We start from the raw sequence: 19,416 nt of genomic DNA on the forward strand, positions 1-19,416 counted from the left end.
TTATATTTATCATTCAACTCATTAGGAAGTCCTTTAATAGTCTCTGAAAATGGTGTACATCTAAACTAGAAGTAAGTCCACAAGGAATGGAGAGAGTGAGTAGCATGTATTTTGTCCCACCTCAATGAACAGGAGAGCGGGATAAATAACATCAATAACATCTACCCACCAGTAATTCATATTCCAAACCTTTAATGAATCTGCTCTACTATTTATCAAAAGTCTGCTTAAATTATATAATGCCACAAAAGCGCAAAAGTAAGAAACATTACAGTTCCTTTATTCTGGATGAGGGGGCATAAGTCTAACCATAATCACATGAATCATGCCCATGCAACCAACCTGGTCAATATTGAGGCGAAGTGGCATCAATGATACCCTCAAGCAGCATTCCTGTGGTGACCTGCCAGACTCTGGGCGCACATGTAATGCTTTAATTGTCAACTATAAGACAAAAACAAAACATTTTTTTCCCAGTGAGATAAAATGACCTTATTCTCATGTTAATAAAGAAAAATCGTGAATTCTATGTGAGTACAAAAAGTGATGAATTATCTACCCTCTTTTCCTTAAAAGTCTGAATCAAAAATTTTTGGAGCACAATCCCTTTTAAGAACCTAATGACAGAAATTGGGCTGCCTTTAGAGGAAAAATTGCAAATGAGTGATACTGTACTTGCAGGCTCAAAGGAGTCTGCTGAGGCCCAGAAGCCAATGTACAGGCCCATCTTCCAAAGTCAACTTCTGTAAAGAACCTCTAAGGTCCTAAGCTTATCAGTTCTACCTCGATAAAATTAAGCAACTTAAGCAAAGCCATCACTAGTAAGTTACAGAACTGAGATCTGAACCCAGGTCCAACTCTAAGCCCACGCTCTTCACCACCACACTATATTTCCACTAAGCACCTTATTTTATAACTCAAATAAGGCTTTTAGAACCATGTTCTGGAACACTTTCACAATCCTAATTATTTTGTGTAGACTGCTATGGATTTCTGGTTTTCTTCAGATATCAATATATTGGCCAATTATAGTTAATAGACTCTAGCAACAATATGCAAAATAATTTTTCAAACACAAAACTTTAAGTGACATATTTAAAAGGGATTTTCATATTAAAAAGAGAATACAACAACAAAAAATGAGGCTTTAAATCTTACCATGTTGGAATGAGCTTTGCGAGGCATTTCTTTGCTGCAATACAAGTACAAAAATTTATTCATTTGTGATGTTGCCAGCCGATCCCGAATTTCAAGATCCTGAACAATGAACACCTGCCGAGAGACTGGCTGTTCTAAGAGGCTAGAATCGCATTCTGCTTTGCATGTGGGGTAGACTTCATGCTGAAATTTCACCTTAACAGACAAGGAGAAGGAACACAGAGTAACCTTTACTTTTATTTAAATTAGATTTTCTCTTTAAAATGCAAACAATCACTCATAATTTTCTTTGGATTCTACCTCAGCTTATAATTCCACTTTCAAAGAACTAAATGTTTCATTTGTTCACTTACTTATTGATCTATGTGTACCCTACAATACACAGATAAGCTTTGTTAATATTTCTTAAATGATCTTGGTAAAATCCCTTACTCTTTTAATTTTTTACTCATTTATTTTGGTACCAGGGATCTGAGACAGGGTCTTAGTAAGTTGCTTAGGGCCTTGCTAAATTGCTGAAGGTGACTTTGAACTTGTGATCCTCCTGCCACAGACTCAGGAGTTGCTGGGATTTAGAGGCCTGTACTACCACACCCGCCCCCTTTTACCCTTTTCAAGCAAAATTAGAAAACCTAAAATTAAGATCTTGCATACCTATGAAACTGCATGAACAAATCAATAGAAGGAAAGTTCAGTTCCAAAAAGGGGCAAAGAATTGCCATCACTACAATATCTGTACACCACCTATCCTAAATATGACACTTGGGGCATCCTGAACAAACTGACAGAGTTAAATTAAATGCATATAATGTCATTAGTGGTATGGGACCTATGGCCTTGAGAACTTCACAGAGCACCTGCCATATGCACTATCCAAAGGCAGGCCTTCCCAGACAGGTACTCTGGGGCAGCAGTTTATCATGTGCCTGCAAAAAGAATCACACTAAAAATTCATGTCTGTCAGACCCGTTCAGTCAGCAATCCTAGAGTGGTGCTCACAAATCCAGGCCTAAATAACCCACTAAGGGATTCTAAGGGCATTCAACTCTGAGAACCCAACTCCTAGAATAGCATGAGAGAAAAAAAAAAAAAAAAAAAGCACCATGGGCTTCTTAGAACACCTGAGAGAGAAAGAAAGAAAAGGAAGCATTTCATAGAGATACCTTGTACTTTTTCAATCCAAAGAGCTAGGACCTAAAGCTCAAGACCAATGAGGCTAGGGAAACCAAAGAAACACCACTTATACTCCTTCCATCTTAAGTGGACTTTTCCTTTCAAAATACCTTCTTACCTTGCTTAACTGTATTTCCATTAAAAAGTCAGGGTTTCTTCCTTTCCCTCCACATACTGTATTCCGTCCGTGTCTTGTGGGTGTGTGAGAAGGAGAACTGTGAGGACTACTAAAAATGAAGAAAAAGAAAATAATGTTTAAAAATAATCAAAGAAATTTAATTAATAATATTAGAAAAATTAATAAGATGAAAAGAAAAATAAAATTACAGAATTATCAGAAAGTTGTCACAAATTATATTATTATAAATCAAAACCAGAGTAGTCATCTGCTTGCTAAATAGTCAGAACTTAGAAAAATCTAATTATGGTGCTGGGTTCCATATCACAGGATTCACTTGGAAATGAGACCTCATTATAGCATTCTTATTACCTTAGAAAACTTTTTGGTCTAAGAACAAGTCCTAAAAATGCCAGAAAACAGAAAAGAACTATAATCAAGTCAGAAGTGTTTTAAAGTAACTTTTTAAGTACAAAAAGGCGAACTATTGTAACAAATGTCACTGCTCCTCCCACCCTGGGAAACTCTTTACCCCACTGTCCGAGCATCCTCTGCCTAGTTCTCTTCTGCTGCAGAACATTGCCTTTGTTTAGTTAGTAAGCGCTCGGTAAGCACTGGTGCCCTGCTCAGTACTCTCCTGCGTGCTGGGAGCTCAGAGAATGCACAGTTCCTGCCTCCTGACACACTCACTTCGCTGTTCTCCTTCAGTCCATGATTATCCCCTTCTTTGGAGCTGAAGAAAGAGCTGGGTCTTGTTCCTTTTTTAGAATGGGCATATAGTAAATACCTGAAAATCTTGCTGAGTGAAACTCAACATTAATTACAATACAAATAAGTACACAAATGGGAAATGACACTTAAATACTAGTTTATTAACTCTTAAGATAAATTCTATATTTTTATATGAAAAGAATACATTGGCCTGATAAATAAACTTGCACAGAAATTAACTTACATGTAACTTTTAGCTGGAGAAGTAGGAGGAACTGTCCCAAAATCCTTGCCTCCATAAAGATGCCACACAAGAGAAACTTCCTTAACAACATACCGAATTACAGGAATGGGAAAGTGTAATGGGGCTTTGCTGGTATCTGTCTTCTTAACAGGTAGGCTAAAATAGTTGTCTCTTATCACAATTGCATCATCAACCATGATTTTTATGACTGGCTCTTCTTCCTTCTCCTGAAATCAACAGTAACACAGACTCTCACATCATTAGAAATGACTGGTTATGCTGCATATCTCAAGGGAATTTCATGAGTCTATATTCTTTTTCCTAATTTTGATATATAAAATAAGGTTATAATTCTGACATTAACCACTACCTAAGAGAGACTGCTTCATTAAGCATACAATGAACTATATTTCTGTTCTTTATAAATCACCCATGAAAATTTTTTCTAGTTTACAATTTCACTCTTACAACTTATTTCATAATATAAAAGTACAGATTTTATGTACAGGTTTGCACATGTATGTATTTTATTCCTTCAGTTAAAGTCAATACTGCATTTCAAACCAAAACTTGACCAACTTCAAAATACTGTGCAAATTATCATGTTTCTAATAATTGGTTTATCCTGAGTTTGACTGCTTTGATTTTTTTAAATTTTAACCAGAAGGTTCTCAGAACTTAGTGAACAAATTCAGTCACCTACTAAGATACTACTGGGCAGTTTTGTGTGTTTGTGTTCCTCTCAATCAATCATTAGCATTCACACACATCTTGTCTTTCCCAGTTATACCAACCACTCTAGGCAGTACAACTTCTGTCATTTAATATTAATGCCCTTAAGAGTCATCTAACTATATGATATTTGCAGTTCAATAATCTATATAGGAAACTTTGCAAAATATAGAGCAGTCTCTGAGTCTGAGAGATGTGCCATAGAAATAATAAAGTACAACCACCATTAAAGTGAATTTAAATTGAAGTAATTCTGAACTGAACCATAAGAAGTAACAAAATCTAAACAATCTTCTTCAGGGACACTTTGGTCAATTTAACTTTTAACATTATTTTAAACCTCAATAATTCTGTTAATTTATTACCTGGATGGCTGCTTTTGGTGCAAAAAGAATGCAAAAATCATCGTTTTCAGTGGGCACACCTGACATTGCATCGCTAATCAAGTGGTGAGTGAATGAGGCGTAAGTGGGGCCAGGCTCGTGGGACACATTTCCACTCTCATCTGGGAACAGGAAAAGGTCTGAACAACATGGTTCTTGAATTTGAGATTTTTCATCCATAACACCTAGATTAAAAAAAATATATATATGTTTCGTTTACTCTGAAAAAATACTAAACATCTTAACTATGTATCAGATATACAGGTTGAATGTTTTCACCTGCAAAATCTCATTTATTTTTTACAATAACCCTATGAAACTGAGAATTAAGAACAGCTAAAGTAACTTGCCCCAAAACACCTCAGCAAGTGGTAGAAATACATCAAAAAGACTGTTTAACAAATGTATGGATACATACAAAGACTGTTTAATTCTCTAAAAAAACAGCAAATGATAGTTTTCTAAGTAGAGATAGTTCCTCTCAGTTATATGGCATTAGAGAAGTTCAGGAATCCAGCAGCAGATTAATGCTGACTCATTTTGCCTCAGCCAGAATTTCATTTTGACATTTCTGTCCTGTGGATGATATTCTGGAAGAAATTTCTTGGGCAGTATTGCAGGAGGAAGACAAATTGGTTACATCTAGCAGAACCTTACCTAAAACTAGGAGAACCCTGCTTATGAATTGGGAAGGAAGAACAGTTACTAAGCATGTTTTAAGTATTGGAAGAGGAAAATGATTCCAAGCAACAAAAAGAAAGCTATTTCCTGGGCACACTTTCTCCCCACTGGACACCTGTTCTCAGGAGCTCTCTCAATAGGAAGTTCACAAGATAGCATGTGCACAAAAACCTTATATATGTGAATATATTTTTATACATTTATACTGCATATTAGAGTCACTGATTGTTTCTCTATTCATTCAAACCAAACACTGAGATGGGGCTAAGAACACAAAAATGTATAAAGTAACATTTTGGCTTCCAGAGGCTCACAGACAATGTATAAATTTTGAAAAAATTCTCAACTTTCATGTGGTAGCACCTCTGAATTATGCAGTCTAAGTGTCCAGTGCTTAGTGAAGAATCTTGTCTATAAACTTACTCAGTGTAAGAATGGGAGCGTGGCTCACACCTATAATTCCAACAACTCAGGAGACTAAGGCAGGAGGATTGCAAGTTTGAGGCTAGCCTTGGCAACTTAAGTGAGATCCTGGCTCAAAATATAAAATAAAAAGGGATGGGCTATAGCTCAGTGATAGAGCAGCCCTGGGTTCAATCTCCAGACACCCTACCCAACACACACACAAATTGGTAAAGCCACTCAATAAATATTCATTAAATATGCCTTCCCATGTAATTAGACAGCTCTGTTCATTACAAATAAGGTAGTACAAAGGAAGCCAGAATTCCCAGTTTACATCCTTAGTTCTAATTTATTCTAAATTAAAATGGAAGCTACATTTAATGCTAAACTTTTGTAACACCATAAAATATTTAAAAATTAAGATTTCACAATATGGGCTGGGGATGTATCTCAGTTGGAAGAGTGCTTGCCTTGCATTCACAAGACCCTGGGTTCGATCCCCCGCACCAAAAAAAAAAAAAAAAAATTCACAATATACAGAAATAGTTATGTCCATCCAATTAGGAAAAACTAGTTTTGAAATAGATGCTTTAAATATTTAAATGGTTCCGTTTGGCTCTCAAGGATTTCTAATCATCCAGTCCCTCCCTGCCTGTCCAATTTGACTATCCAGTTCTCACTAAGAAGGGTGCTTTCATCTGCAGCAGCCTGGCAGCACCGAGGAGGAGTCTAAGGCTCTCAATGCCTGTGTTCTGACACAGACCAGTCTACGGCCTTTCCAGGGTCACCTTCTCCTTCCTCACTACATACCTAATTCCACCCAGTTTCCAAAGTCAACTCATCTCATTTTCACTAGTGTCATGAAATCATTTCAATCCTTTCCAAATTACAGAATACAAACCACATTCGAAGGTATTTCCTTATGTCATTTTTCAGTCATTCCAAGCAGTAGCCTCAGTGTCCTGCCCATTTGTTTTCCTAGGCTATGAGCTACCAGAAAAAATAAGTTTGTCTCCCATTTCCTCTGTATCCTTCATGTCATCCTGGATACTGTTATTTATCTACTAGACATTCCACAAATACAAGCTAATTGGCTAATACACATATACCCAAACTTGGACAAGTCTTTTCTTCAGTAAGTTACTTACTGAAGAATTTCTGAGAACACAAATAATCTAAGACACTACAATATCAGTGCTCCCAGGGAAAAAGTCCTGGTCTTACCATTAGCCTGTGGCTTTATTGATGAAGTGGTCTGCTGCATGTCGACCTCCTCCATAGCATCACTCATCAGATCCCGTAAAACCTGCTGATCTGCTTCAGGAAGCACAGGACCGCGTGAGGATGATCCACCAGAGGAACCTACCTATAGCCAAAAGGTTTAATTAAAAATAGCCAAAAATGGGTATCATGGCATGTGCCTGTAGACCTAGCTACTTTGGAAGCCGAGGCGGGAGCACTGCTTGAACTCAAGAGTAAAAGGCCTACGAACTGCCATTTAATAGGACAACATAGCAAGATCTGTCTCAAAAAAAAAAAAAAATTAAAAATAGCTGAAAGTACTCTTTAAAAACTCCTTATATTTATTTTATATTAGAAATATATTATATTTTACAGAAACACCAGAAATGGAACCATACTCATTTTTCTAAATTCTGCCCAGTAGCTATTTACATTTTCAGTTTTAGTTTTTAGTACTACCATACAACCCTAACAACTACTGCAAACAAGAATGACTGACTCTGAACTGGGATCTTGCAGAGATAATGCAGGAGAAGACAGCCCAGTTGCCAACACAACACTGCTGTGAAGCTGGGAAAGGGCATTACTAGCAAGTCTGATTTGACAAATCTGACAGGCTGTAATGACTTTCACTTTTGAAGACAAAGCAACTTCAGGTCAAAGCCTCCTTTCTTGGACTCCCAAGGACAGGAAGCGATATACACATACATGGGAGGAAAAAATCTACTACTCGGTGATTCACAGGGCTCAACTTCAGTACTGCTACTTCACCACTTTGGTTAGTAAACTGTGATCTGCTTTGGTTTCATTAAACCCAAGTCATACTTTTTTTTTCTTTTTATTTTTTTTATTGTTGGTTGTTCAAAACATTACATAGTTCTTGATATATCATATTTCACACTTTGATTCAAGTGGGTTATGAACTCCCATTTTTACCCCGTATACAGATTGCAGAATCACATCAGTTACACTTCCATTGATTTACATATTGCCATACTAGTGTCTGTTGTATTCTGCTGCCTTTCCTATCCTCTACTATCCCCCCTCCCCTCCCCTCCCCTCTTCTCTCTCTATCCCCTCTACTGTAATTCATTTCTCCCCCTTGTATTATTTTTCCCTTTCCCCTCACTTCCTCTTGTATGTAATTTTGTATAACCCTGAGGGTCTCCTTCCATTTCTATTCATTTTCCCTTCTCTCTCCCTTTCCCTCCCACCTCTCATCCCTGTTTAATGTTAATCTTCTTCTCATGCTCTTTGTCCCTACTCTGTTCTTAGTTACTCTCCTTATATCAAAGAAGACATTTGGCATTTGTTTTTTAGGGATTGGCTAGCTTCACTTAGCATAATCTGCTCTAATGCCATCCATTTCCCTCCAAATTCTATGATTTTGTCATTTTTTAATGCAGAGTAATGTGGGGAAAATGGTACACTTGTTCATTGTTGGTGGGACTGCAAATTGGTGCAGCCAATTTGGAAAGCAGTATGGAGATTTCGTGGAAAGCTGGGAATGGAACCACCATTTGACCCAGCTATTCCCCTTCTCGGTCTATTCCCTAAAGACCTAAAAAGAGCATGCTACAGGGACACTGCTACATCAATGTTCATAGCAGCACAATTCACAATAGCAAGACTGTGGAACCTACCTAGATGCCCTTCGATAGATGAATGGATAAAAAAAATGTGGCATTTATACACAATGGAGTATTACTCTGCATTAAAAAATGACAAGTCATACTTTTTAAGATGGACAATACAAATTCAAAGAATTAATATTTAATTTTTAATAAACTAGAGAATGTTTTTAAAGAGAACAAATAGTAGAGAGGGAGTGTCATAAATCACCTTATTACCAGTGATAATGCAGAAGGAGCAAGGAGTCACACACAGAAGGATAACATATGAAGTGTAAGATATCCTCAACAAAAGATAAAGCAACGCCAGTAGGACCAGAGTTCATAGCAGAGGCACCCACCCCAGGGACTGAGGATCTTGCTCACAGAAGAGGCTATGAAAAGAATGGCCCTGAAAAAATAAAAGTGCTTAACAAAGAGGAGAGTGTTTAAATTGGTCAGAAATGTGACACCTGAGACATAAGACCGCACTAAACTTGGAACAAAAACATCTGGGTTTGTTGCTGTTTCTCCTACTAATCATCTACACAACAGAGGTGATTATCTTTGACCTCTCCTCTGACAGAGTTGTCAGGAAGGGAAAAGGAACTCGATGAGAAAGCACACTGAATGCTAAGTAGCACTACCTAGAACCCAGAGGGAAGCCACTCTTACAGAACTAAGTCTGACAACACGAACATCTACCATCAAGCTTTCTCAGAGCATGTTTTATTTCTGATTTGCAGAGAACAATTCTTACATTAATGTTTTCTTTCTTCCCTGAGAATAGATGAAAATAACCAAAGACTAGAAAAAAGTATTAGTTGAGAAGATTAATATTCTGAAACAAAGACTACCAAACAGCAAAATGGCTTTCCAGAAAATCACCTTCCCAGACCCCATTTCTTAGATTGTAAAGAATAGACAGTTAACTTTTCAAAGCTTCTTTCCTACCCGATTGTCATGACGACGATGACATAAGCCTGTCACTCATGTGGCAGGGTTGGGGGAGTAACGTTGTTGACTGTACCTTGGACTTTCTCTGAGGGCCTCCAGGCTTCCGTTCTGCCTTGCCAGGTGCATGTAAGTCACCATAGCTTGCAATGTACTGAATGAGATTCATCAAAGCAGCACAGGAGTCTGAGCAGGTTCTGATGTGGACAACATCACTCGAACAGTGCAACTCAAAGCGGGGCTCAGTCTAGACAAGACATGGAAGAAAAGGACAAAATGTCTTCCAAACAAGAGATACAACTTCCTTTTGGGCCACACTTACTTTAAATATGTGAACATCTGTCATAAGAAAAATGTACTTGTATTAACCTAATCTTGATTTTTAAATATTTTATCTATTTTTGACCAAAATTAGGTAAGTGGAAAAGTAATTTTAGAGTACAGTATAATTTTTTATCTCTCAAAAAATCAGTACTTCATAAAAATTTCCATATCTTACGAACTTACTTGCTCTCTGTCAGAATCAGACTTCACCGCAGTTATGGTTAATTCTAAAAGCCCCATATCCATCACACGAACATAATCTAAAAATTTTTAAAGAAATAAAATGTCTGAGTAGAGCTTTCAAAAAATGCTTATCCAACATACACCAAAAATTGAACATTTCTTTAAAATTCATTGCAAATAATACTATAAATATTGCAATGTGACAAATATAGTTTTTCATCCTACAAATTCACAATTTTCATCCTGCAATTCACTTTAATTTAGTGAGAAACTATCTTATATTAAATAATTGGAGTATATATAATTTTAATGTACATGCTAATCTTTTAAGAACGTTATACTATCAAGCTAAAAAACCAATAACTGAAAAAATGAATGTATACACCATATGATCTCTATATGTGTAAAGATCCTTTAATAAGATCCTTAGTTTACTAGCATTACTCCAGAGTTAAAATGCTTTAATATAATCACACACAAAACAAAGAAGCTTAAATCTATTCCAGATAGTTTTATTTAACTCTTACCTCTACTCAAATTTACAGTGACAGTGTTACATTTGTCAGACAGATGTAAAGCAGCCTCATCCATGATTATTCTGAGAAAAAAAGATAAAACCAATATTTGAAAAACTAAGCTTTGAATCTATCTCAGAATTACTCTAGACGTAACTGTACCATTCTTTCTAATATAACATATCAAAATTACATACAATTTCTAATGTTACCTAACTTTTTTAAAACTCACTGTTGATAAGTTCTAGAAATATTTATGTGGTATAAAAAAATTAATCATTTGCTCAAATTCTAAATTTTTAGTGGTTTTTTTTAATAGATGCTCAAATTCACAAAGAAACAAAGTATATCAAGTATTGAGAAGTTTATCCCATATTCTAAAAGCAAACTAAAACTCCCAAAGATTAATTTCTTCCCTAAAAAAAAAATACAATAATGAAAAGAGTAGATAGATAGGGCAGGTCACTTGAGAAAGAAAATTTGAGTAAGTTAGACAAAAAGATATGACTACTTGTAGAATGCTGATTTTACAAAGGAACGATGAAATGTATCTACCAGCTAACATGTTCTGAACAGCCAGGTTCAGTATACAATGAAGTTCACACAGGTACCTGAGAGTAGAAGACGACTTATCCAGTGCAACACTACTAGAAATGCTGAATGTTTCAACTGTAAGAAGAGATCGGATTGGCAAATAAAGGGGCCTAGTATCAAAAAGAAATAATAGAATGTTAATTTAATGCAACAACAGAAAATTTCTTTAAAAAATATTTTGAGCTAGGTGCAGTGGTGCACACCTACAATCCCAGCAACTGGGGAAGCAGAGGTAGGAGGGTCGCAAGTTCTAAGCCATCCTCTGCAACTTAGAAAAGCCCTATCTAAAACAAAAAATAAAAAGGGTTGAGTGTATATATCTCAGTGGTAAAGCTCCCCTGGGTTCAATCCCTAGTACCAACAACAACAAAAAATGAACCTTAATTCAATAAATTATGTATTTTTCAAAACTTAATACACATTTTAAATTAAATTTTATTCTGTTCCATTTGTAAATTTACCTGTAATCAAGTGCACAGCTCCAAAGGTGAACATGAAAAGTTGTAAATGAAGTTGGAGGATTATACCCCAAAACAGGTTCATCAGCAATATTCAAGAAGTATAAAATCTATAATCACAAAAGTATAAAATACCCTGCTTTAGAAGATAAAAAGGTTTCGATATAATATACTTAATGGATGTAAAACCAAAGTATCTCACAGAAAAAGCATTTACAATGAAATTGATAATGCTAAAGAAAAAAAATCATTTTGAAGGAATTAATTTCATAAACTACTTGTATATGTGCAAGCATACACACAAGTAATTATGAAAGATGATAGATGTGTTAATTTGACCATATTAAGCACTTCAAAATATACACATGTACATAAATATGTGCATATATAAAATGTAAATGAATTTTATAGAATTGACATTTTTTAATTATGTAAATGAACTTCACATTTAAGCTTTGGTCCCTTCCCTAAGATAATCTCATTAAGTATGCGCTAATATTCCAGAAATCCAAACTCCAAAACACTTCTGGTTCCAGGAATTTCAGATAAGGGATTTACATGGATTTTTGTTGTTAAGTTATAGAAGTGATAGATTGAAATATATCTATACAGAGAAAGAATAGAGAGACAGAGATAGATATCACTCTATAAAAACACACACAAACAAAACACATGCTTTACATCTTAAATATATAGAACTAAAAATATTTTTAAAGTACTTGAAAAATCAGAATTTGAAATGAAAAGTCCCATCCAACATCTATACTGCTACAGAAAACTCAGAAAATCACATCTTATGAAATTAACAACAAAGTATGAATATAATTTCACATTATTTTTCTTTTAAACAATTCTTGAAAAAATAAAGTTTGCTACAGACCACTTAAAAACTCTTATTTCCTAAATAACCCACTGTGGTGGTGGTGGTGTGTGTGGGGGGGTTCTGTACAACTCATTGTTGAAGGAGGATCTCTTTCTTTAATTAGTTATCTCTAGCTCAGTCTAAAAATTGGGCCCTTTCACCAAATTCCTCCTGCCTCAGCTCCTGAGTAGCTGAGCTTACAGGCATGCAGCACCAGGCCCAGCTGATGATGTCCCATTTCATAATGTCTGCTTCATGATAACTACTGAGCTGCACGATTCTCTCTTGTGAACGTTTCCATATGTGCAGTATATGTCATATAAATGTTAAAATAAACTGATGCACAATAGTTCTCTTACCTGCTCATGCCAGCTAAGCCCAGAAGGAAGCATTCTGTGCTGCAGAGTGGCTCCTTTTAGTCCTACAGCAATGAGAAATTCCTATACAGGACAATACAAAGAATCACATGTACTGCTTATAGAATCCTATTATAGTTCAAAAATTTTTCCAAGAAAATAAATGTGTTGCCTTTTACATAATCATTCTTTTTGGTACAAAAGCAGAAAACGCACACCTTTGTATTAGACTCTGATTTATCAGATAATATTTTAACTGCAACCGAGAGCATATTCAAATTGTCTCCTCCAACACCATCTGAAGCAGTTCTACTGAGACCATCTTCTTCAGAAGAGTAAATAGTAGGCTCCAACCAATGAGGGCGCGTTGAACAGGGAAGTCGTGTTTCTGTAGGAAGAACTGCTCCATCTACTATGCCTAGATCCCCATTGAAATGAAAACATTAAGAAAACAATTAAAAATTGATTTTTTTCTATAACTATTTTGACTCTCATAACAAAATCCATGTATAGCCAAATATCCCTTTTCTAAAATGCCTGGAACCAAAAAAGTGTTTTGGAGTTCAGAATTTTTTGGATTTTGGAATATCTGCATATACCTAATGAGATTATCTTGGGGAGAGGATCAAAGCCTGAAGGTGAAATTCATTTACAACCTCAAACAAATAGCCTGAAAATAATTTTATACATTTTTGGTCTGCATGCATTTTGACTGTGATCCACCATGAGTTCAGGGTATAATTTGCCACTGTGGTATCAGATGAGCACTAAAACAGCTTCAGACTTTGGAGCATTTCAAATTTAGAGTTTTCAGATTAGAAATGCTCAACCTACATTTCCACTGAATGTAACACAATCCTGGTAGCACAACAACCACAAAACAGCTTGGCATTAATAATCCACTGCTCTTTATTTATATTGTTATGTCTGACAGTGCACAACTACAAATATTTTAAAAAATAAACAAATCTAGATTCAAAAATGCTAAGAAAATATAAATAGGAAAATCTCATAAACATCAAAAATATGCAAGTAGCTCATGTCTATTCACAGGACACTGCTCGAAAAGTGGTTAAGTATTTTTATCTGAAACCAAAAGGAAATAAAGAATATAAAGTCCTATCAACTGCTATACAGACAAATAAGATGTGATATACTCATATAATGGAATATTACTCAGCAATAAAAAGGAATGAAGAAGTGATATGACCTAGATAACCCTTGAAAACATCATGTCAAATGAAAAAAGACTACATATTTTACTCTTCTGTTCACAAAAAAAACTCTCAGAATATGCAAATCTATGGAAAGAGAGAGAATAGGTTAATGGTTGTTTGGGGGCAGTAAAAGTGAGGGTCTTAACTAAAGTATATCGATTTTTTTTTTTTTTTTGGTACTAAGGATTGAAGCAGGAGTGTTTTACCACTGAATTACACCTCCAGCCCTTTTTATTTTGAAACAAGGTCTCCCTATGTTGCTAAAATTGGCCTCCAACTTGTGTTCCCTTGTGGCTCAGCCCTCCGAGTCACTGGGATTACAGGCATGTGCCACCACACCCAGCTGGCATTTCTATTTAGGGTGATGAAAATGTTCCAAAAACTTAAGTCTGGTGATTGACTGCCCAACTCTGTGAGAAACTAAAAATCACTGATATAAGCACTTTAATTAATTATAACTTAATAAGACTTTTTTTAAAAAACCTTCTAATTTATAATAAGTATTACTTTAACAGTGGAATCTGAATTCCACACAGAAAATAATTTCTAATAGCAAAGTTCTATTCCCAATTGATTTTCTTTTAAATGAAAAATTCAAACATGTTCAAACAGAAATGAACAAAACACACAATTGTCCTACCTTTGTGGTACAGACTGAAACTGCTAGAATGAAGGCAAATGTAGTGCTTGTCATCAAAACCTTCATATTTTGTTACACAAAATAATGATCCATTATTGAACTCTAACCAAAATTCACCATGCTGGTTTTCCAGTAGGTCTCCATTATCTTGCTAATAAAAAGATCACAAAAGCACAGAAGTTATTATTTTATTTCAGTGCTGAAGAGCAGACCCACGACCTCACACATGCTAGGCACGTGCTCACCACTGGAGCTACATTCCCCACCCCTAAAAGTCATTATTTATATGTGGAAAAGTTAGAATGTCCCTCAGGATACTCTTTCTTAATTCAGCTCAGGAAAATCTCCCACACTGTAGTAAAGTAATCTAATTCTTGAACCATTAAGTGTGGTGGTATTAACACCTGAATGATTTAAATACTCCTAGGTACAACCTCTTCTGCCAAATAAATCTCTGTACTTCACCCTTCTTTAAAACAGATCAGTTACCACTCTTGGGAGCAGAATTAGTCAAAGTTTGGTCAGCAATGAAAGCTAAATTTCAACCCAAAAGGTGCTGTCCCCATGGTATGCCTCAGAACACTGGACTCCTCAGGCACTGAAGCCACTTCAACCCATCTGAATCACTGGGTATATATCATGTTAGATTTCTTTAAAATAAGACACATTTGAAAAAACACTTTGTATTTATAAACCATACCTTTACATCTGTGAACACTGCCATTAATCCATGATTAATATTCAGAAGAACTGAGAGAAAACTCTGAGAATTCTTGTTCTGAGAGTCTAATTTTTTTTTCCTACGAGAACGATAGTTGGGATCAACAGTAGAAAAATACTGCAAAGTCTCTTCTTCAGATCCACTTTCTTCATCTATGAGGGGGAAAAAATACCGTTACATGGTTCTAAATAAAATAAAAATAGAAACTTTTCACAGGAAGATTTTGTATTTATAACCTGTTTATTTTTTACAAAAAATATAGAATTGAAATAAAATAGTATCTTCTATGTTTTTCTCTTTAACTCTGAACTTCAATGTGTATACTATTCCTCTAAAGAAAATACATTCAAGTGATCATAATATTCAATATATAGATCAGAAATAGGGAAATATTCTTATAAATTACTAAAGAAATTATAATTTAGTACTAATATAAACACAAAGAAACATTTTTAGATCCACAATCTAAAAACTACTATTTTGTTAATTATAAACTAAGTATTTTAATTCAGAACAAATTTAAAATATATTACCATAGTGAACTGTAGATTTAAATGGACTAAAACTATCTTTGTTGAAGGTGTTAATCAGTTGACTGGCTACTGAAAGCCCAATACCATAGGAAATATTTTCAAATGTCTCCACTGGTGAAGGAGCTGTGGGCTCCCACAGTAGCAAGTCATTAAAGATCCTATAAAGACAAAAGTTGAAAAATAAATATATAACTCCTAATTTAACAGAAGACAAACTAAAGAATATTCCTTTAAGATATATATCACATGATCAATAATTTTTAAAATGGTGAAATGGAAATTTGATCCTATGAAATAATTTTTTAAACATTTATGTTCGATGGGAAAACAACTGCTATGGCTACCATGCTGGACAGTGAGAAAGGAATCTACACAGTAGATACCTAATTAGCTAGGTGCCTAGCTTTACCTGTGTTATATACTCAAATTACAAACTCATACATTTAAATGTACTTTAAAGATGAAAGCTAATTAAAAATAAAAGCCCACAAAGAACAAAACAAAAACAGCTTCCACATGAGAGCACTTTGTAAACTACCCACTCGTGCAGTCTCATTTGATCCCACCTATCCTGGGAAGCAGCCAGGGAGAACTGCTATTCTTACTTCACAACTGAGGAAATTGTCTCACCAGGGTATGTGACCTGCAAAGTCACACAGCCACTTAGTGGAAGAACTGGAACGAGGGTCAAGATTTCTTCCAACTCCCAGTATGTGTGTGTGTGTGTGTGTGTATGTATGTATGTATGTATGTATGTGTGTGTGTGTGTACATAACTTCACTAGAAAGAATATATGAGATGAAGACCACAAGTATCAGGGAGGAGAGGAAAATATTACTGGCTAGCCAGAAGAGCCCAACCAAATACTGACCCATGGGGTCACAGCTGAGCTACCCTCGTATCCTATCTTTCCAAAAAAATACTGGTCACTACTCAGATGCCCTCTGTCCTAGACTCTACCCCTCACTCTCTAAGCTTTCAAGAAAACTCAAACTTTACAAAGTTCTCCAAGAAGTCTATGTGAGATTTGGACCTAGAGCACAACCTCCATGCATACCTATTTCAATCCCAACCTTTCACGCTCTCCTTTTCCCTACCCTAGACTGCTAGCCTGCCCTGCTAGAGGGACTTGCATCTCTCCCTGTGCCTAGCACAGTGGCATCATGCGCAGGCAGCAACAACTGAGGAGGAAAGGACAACTAGACAGCTCAAGTGGAAGGACTGCCAAAGCACAGACTCATCGTAAAGCAAGGTGCCAAGTGATGAGGTGGCCCTGCCCTTCCAGTGAGAAGGCTCTTCCCAGGCCAATGGCTGAGCTTGTGGAGCCCTAGAAGTATAAAGCAGGACTGAGCACTGTGACTCTTTCCCCACCTGAAAAACCTGAAGCATCACTGTTAAAGATACCAGGTATACAGGACAGAAGGATGTCACATCTCAGTCACTGACAGCTATGCCTCAAAAGACTGTGTACAAATGTGGCTTACTTCTTCTGGGGAATATTACAGGGCAAAGAAACAAAGGTTTATAAATCCAGATTTTGGTCTGAACTCCTATGCATATGAATGATGAAAGTATAAAATGAAGAATTTTCCCAGGAAATGCTCTCCCTTTACCTTACTGCTTACAAGCATTCTTTCTATTGGTAGGCACATGGAAACTATTACTTTAAATAAAACCTGGAGTCTGTGGCATATGCCCTATACAAGAAAGTTGCATATTTTACTGTTTTCCTTATTTATATTTGGATCTAAACAGTCTTGACACCATTAATACTATAAAACATTGGATGATGCTTCTAATATAAAGAAAGAAAAGAATGCTTAAGATATTTAAGGATATAACCACCACATTTCTGTGTCTGTGAGCTTGAAATATAACAGATACTCAATATTTGATTTAATGAAACTAGTCATACTTATTTTTTATTTTCTATTTAAAGGATTTTTTACATAGAAAAAATACTATAACCAAAACTATCTTCAAAGAGTCATTCAACTAAGACCCAAAAGGAATAAACAATATTTTAATATTTTAAATGAATAAAATAAAGGCAGAGTTGGTTACTGGTTATAATCCCTGCTCAAAAAAATATATTTCTTTATAAAAATAGAAAGGTATTATTGAAACATTTAATAAAACTTGATGAAAATGAGATGGCAGTGTGTATAAATATCAACTTCCTGGTTTAGATGCATGAGTTGTGACATGTAAAATGTCCTTGTTTGTGGTAAGTTTATATTCAAGTACTCAAGGCTAAAGGGGAATTAGTCAACAACTTACTCTTAAATGGTGAGGGAAGAGGAAGCAATTTGTGCTGTATTGCAAACTGTCAGTCTGAGAACATTTGAAAAAATTTTAAATTATACTACTTTGAAAATACAAAGCCAATTAAGGGTCAAAGAATTAACACCCTGAGGAAATTAAACATGAAATTACATGATGTACAGAGAGACGGGGGCATTTCAGCATTCACATGATTCCAGGGACCTGAGAGAGCCAGTAGGCAGAATAAGAAAGAACAGACACTCTCCTCTGCAAGCCCATTTAGTTCACAACCCTGATTAACAAGAGGCTCTAGTTCTTTGACTTAAGCAGTCAACTTTCACTGATGGCAGCAGAGAACTGCTGCTGCTATCAGTGAAGTTACGTATTTTACATATATTCATCTAGGGTCAACTGAATCTGGCCTCAAATCTGTTTATATTTGTTACCATAAGCACAGTTTAACACTACATGCTAAATGATTAATTTCAAGTAACATTTTGAGGAGAAAAAAAAGTCTTAAAAATCTATAAGGATTCTGCATTTAATTGACTTTGAAAATATTTTTTTCCACTCTGAAGAAAAAAGAACTAGCTGGGTGCAGTGACACAAACCTATGATCCCAGCTACTCAGGGGCCTGAAACACAGAAGGATCACAAGTTCAAGGCCAGCCTGGGCAACTTATTAAGGCCCTGTCTCAAATATAAGATATTTTTTTAAATGGGCTAGGGATGTAGCTGCTCAGTGGTAAAGTACTCCGGGTTCAATCCCCAGCACCCCTCTCCCCCCACACACACAAATTAGAACTAAAAACTGTACACAATGCCTTCTGGGTATACTTTATGCAAAAAAAGACAAGGTGGAACTGTAATCAGTGACTCATATTCAAAGAAAAAACCTTGTTCTATATTTCAAAAGGAAATAGAGCCACACACAGTGGCCCTTGCCTGTAGTCTCAGCTAATTGGGAGACCAAGGCAAGAGGATCACTTGAACCCAGGAGTTCAGAGCCATCCTGAGCAACCTAGTGATACTCTCTCTCAAGGAGTAAATAAATATACACTTATAAATTGCATTTTTATAGTATGCATTACTATTCTAAATCTCCTGGTTTAATTGACAATAATCCGCTCAATCAATGCAGAGAGAGCAGGGTCAAGCCCTCTGTCTTCCCAGTGAGCCTTGAACAAGTTGTTCATGACCCTTAGTCTCAGCCATATGCATGTATCCATGACAAGCAGATATACCTCAACTATATTTAAAGGGAGGAGCCTAGAGATCATGGTTTCCAAACTTCAGATTATAGGTAATCAAACTCCTCCTCTAACATGAGTTTATAA

The 19,416-nt window shown here is 35.8% G+C and overlaps 1 protein-coding gene across 7 annotated transcripts in view; it reads right to left on the minus strand.

The window, feature by feature from the left end:
• The window catches only part of Atg2b (autophagy related 2B), a 74,918-nt gene that overhangs the window by 14,436 nt on the left and 41,066 nt on the right, over positions 1-19,416 (minus strand). For 6 of the 7 annotated variants that reach the window (XR_013439277.1, XR_013439275.1, XR_013439276.1 and 3 more), the window contains 16 exons: positions 15,815-15,972; positions 15,261-15,433; positions 14,561-14,711; positions 12,922-13,121; positions 12,707-12,787; positions 11,489-11,595; positions 11,045-11,137; positions 10,446-10,516; positions 9,919-9,995; positions 9,488-9,658; positions 6,830-6,971; positions 4,502-4,704; positions 3,405-3,631; positions 2,450-2,558; positions 1,159-1,353; positions 343-444 (listed from right to left, as the gene is read on the minus strand). Coding sequence is in view for 4 of the 7 variants with exons in the window: in XM_078050828.1 (XP_077906954.1) it covers positions 343-444; positions 1,159-1,353; positions 2,450-2,558; positions 3,405-3,631; positions 4,502-4,704; positions 6,830-6,971; positions 9,488-9,658; positions 9,919-9,995; positions 10,446-10,516; positions 11,045-11,137; positions 11,489-11,595; positions 12,707-12,787; positions 12,922-13,121; positions 14,561-14,711; positions 15,261-15,433; positions 15,815-15,972 (2,260 nt within the window). In the remaining 3 variants the exon portion in view is untranslated. The remainder of the gene's footprint in view (positions 1-342; positions 445-1,158; positions 1,354-2,449; positions 2,559-3,404; positions 3,632-4,501; positions 4,705-6,829; positions 6,972-9,487; positions 9,659-9,918; positions 9,996-10,445; positions 10,517-11,044; positions 11,138-11,488; positions 11,596-12,706; positions 12,788-12,921; positions 13,122-14,560; positions 14,712-15,260; positions 15,434-15,814; positions 15,973-19,416) is intronic. The other variant, XM_078050827.1, reaches the window with a different exon arrangement.

This window comes from Ictidomys tridecemlineatus, chromosome 5, assembly GCF_052094955.1.
Source record: "Ictidomys tridecemlineatus isolate mIctTri1 chromosome 5, mIctTri1.hap1, whole genome shotgun sequence".
Lineage (NCBI taxonomy): Eukaryota > Metazoa > Chordata > Mammalia > Rodentia > Sciuridae > Ictidomys > Ictidomys tridecemlineatus.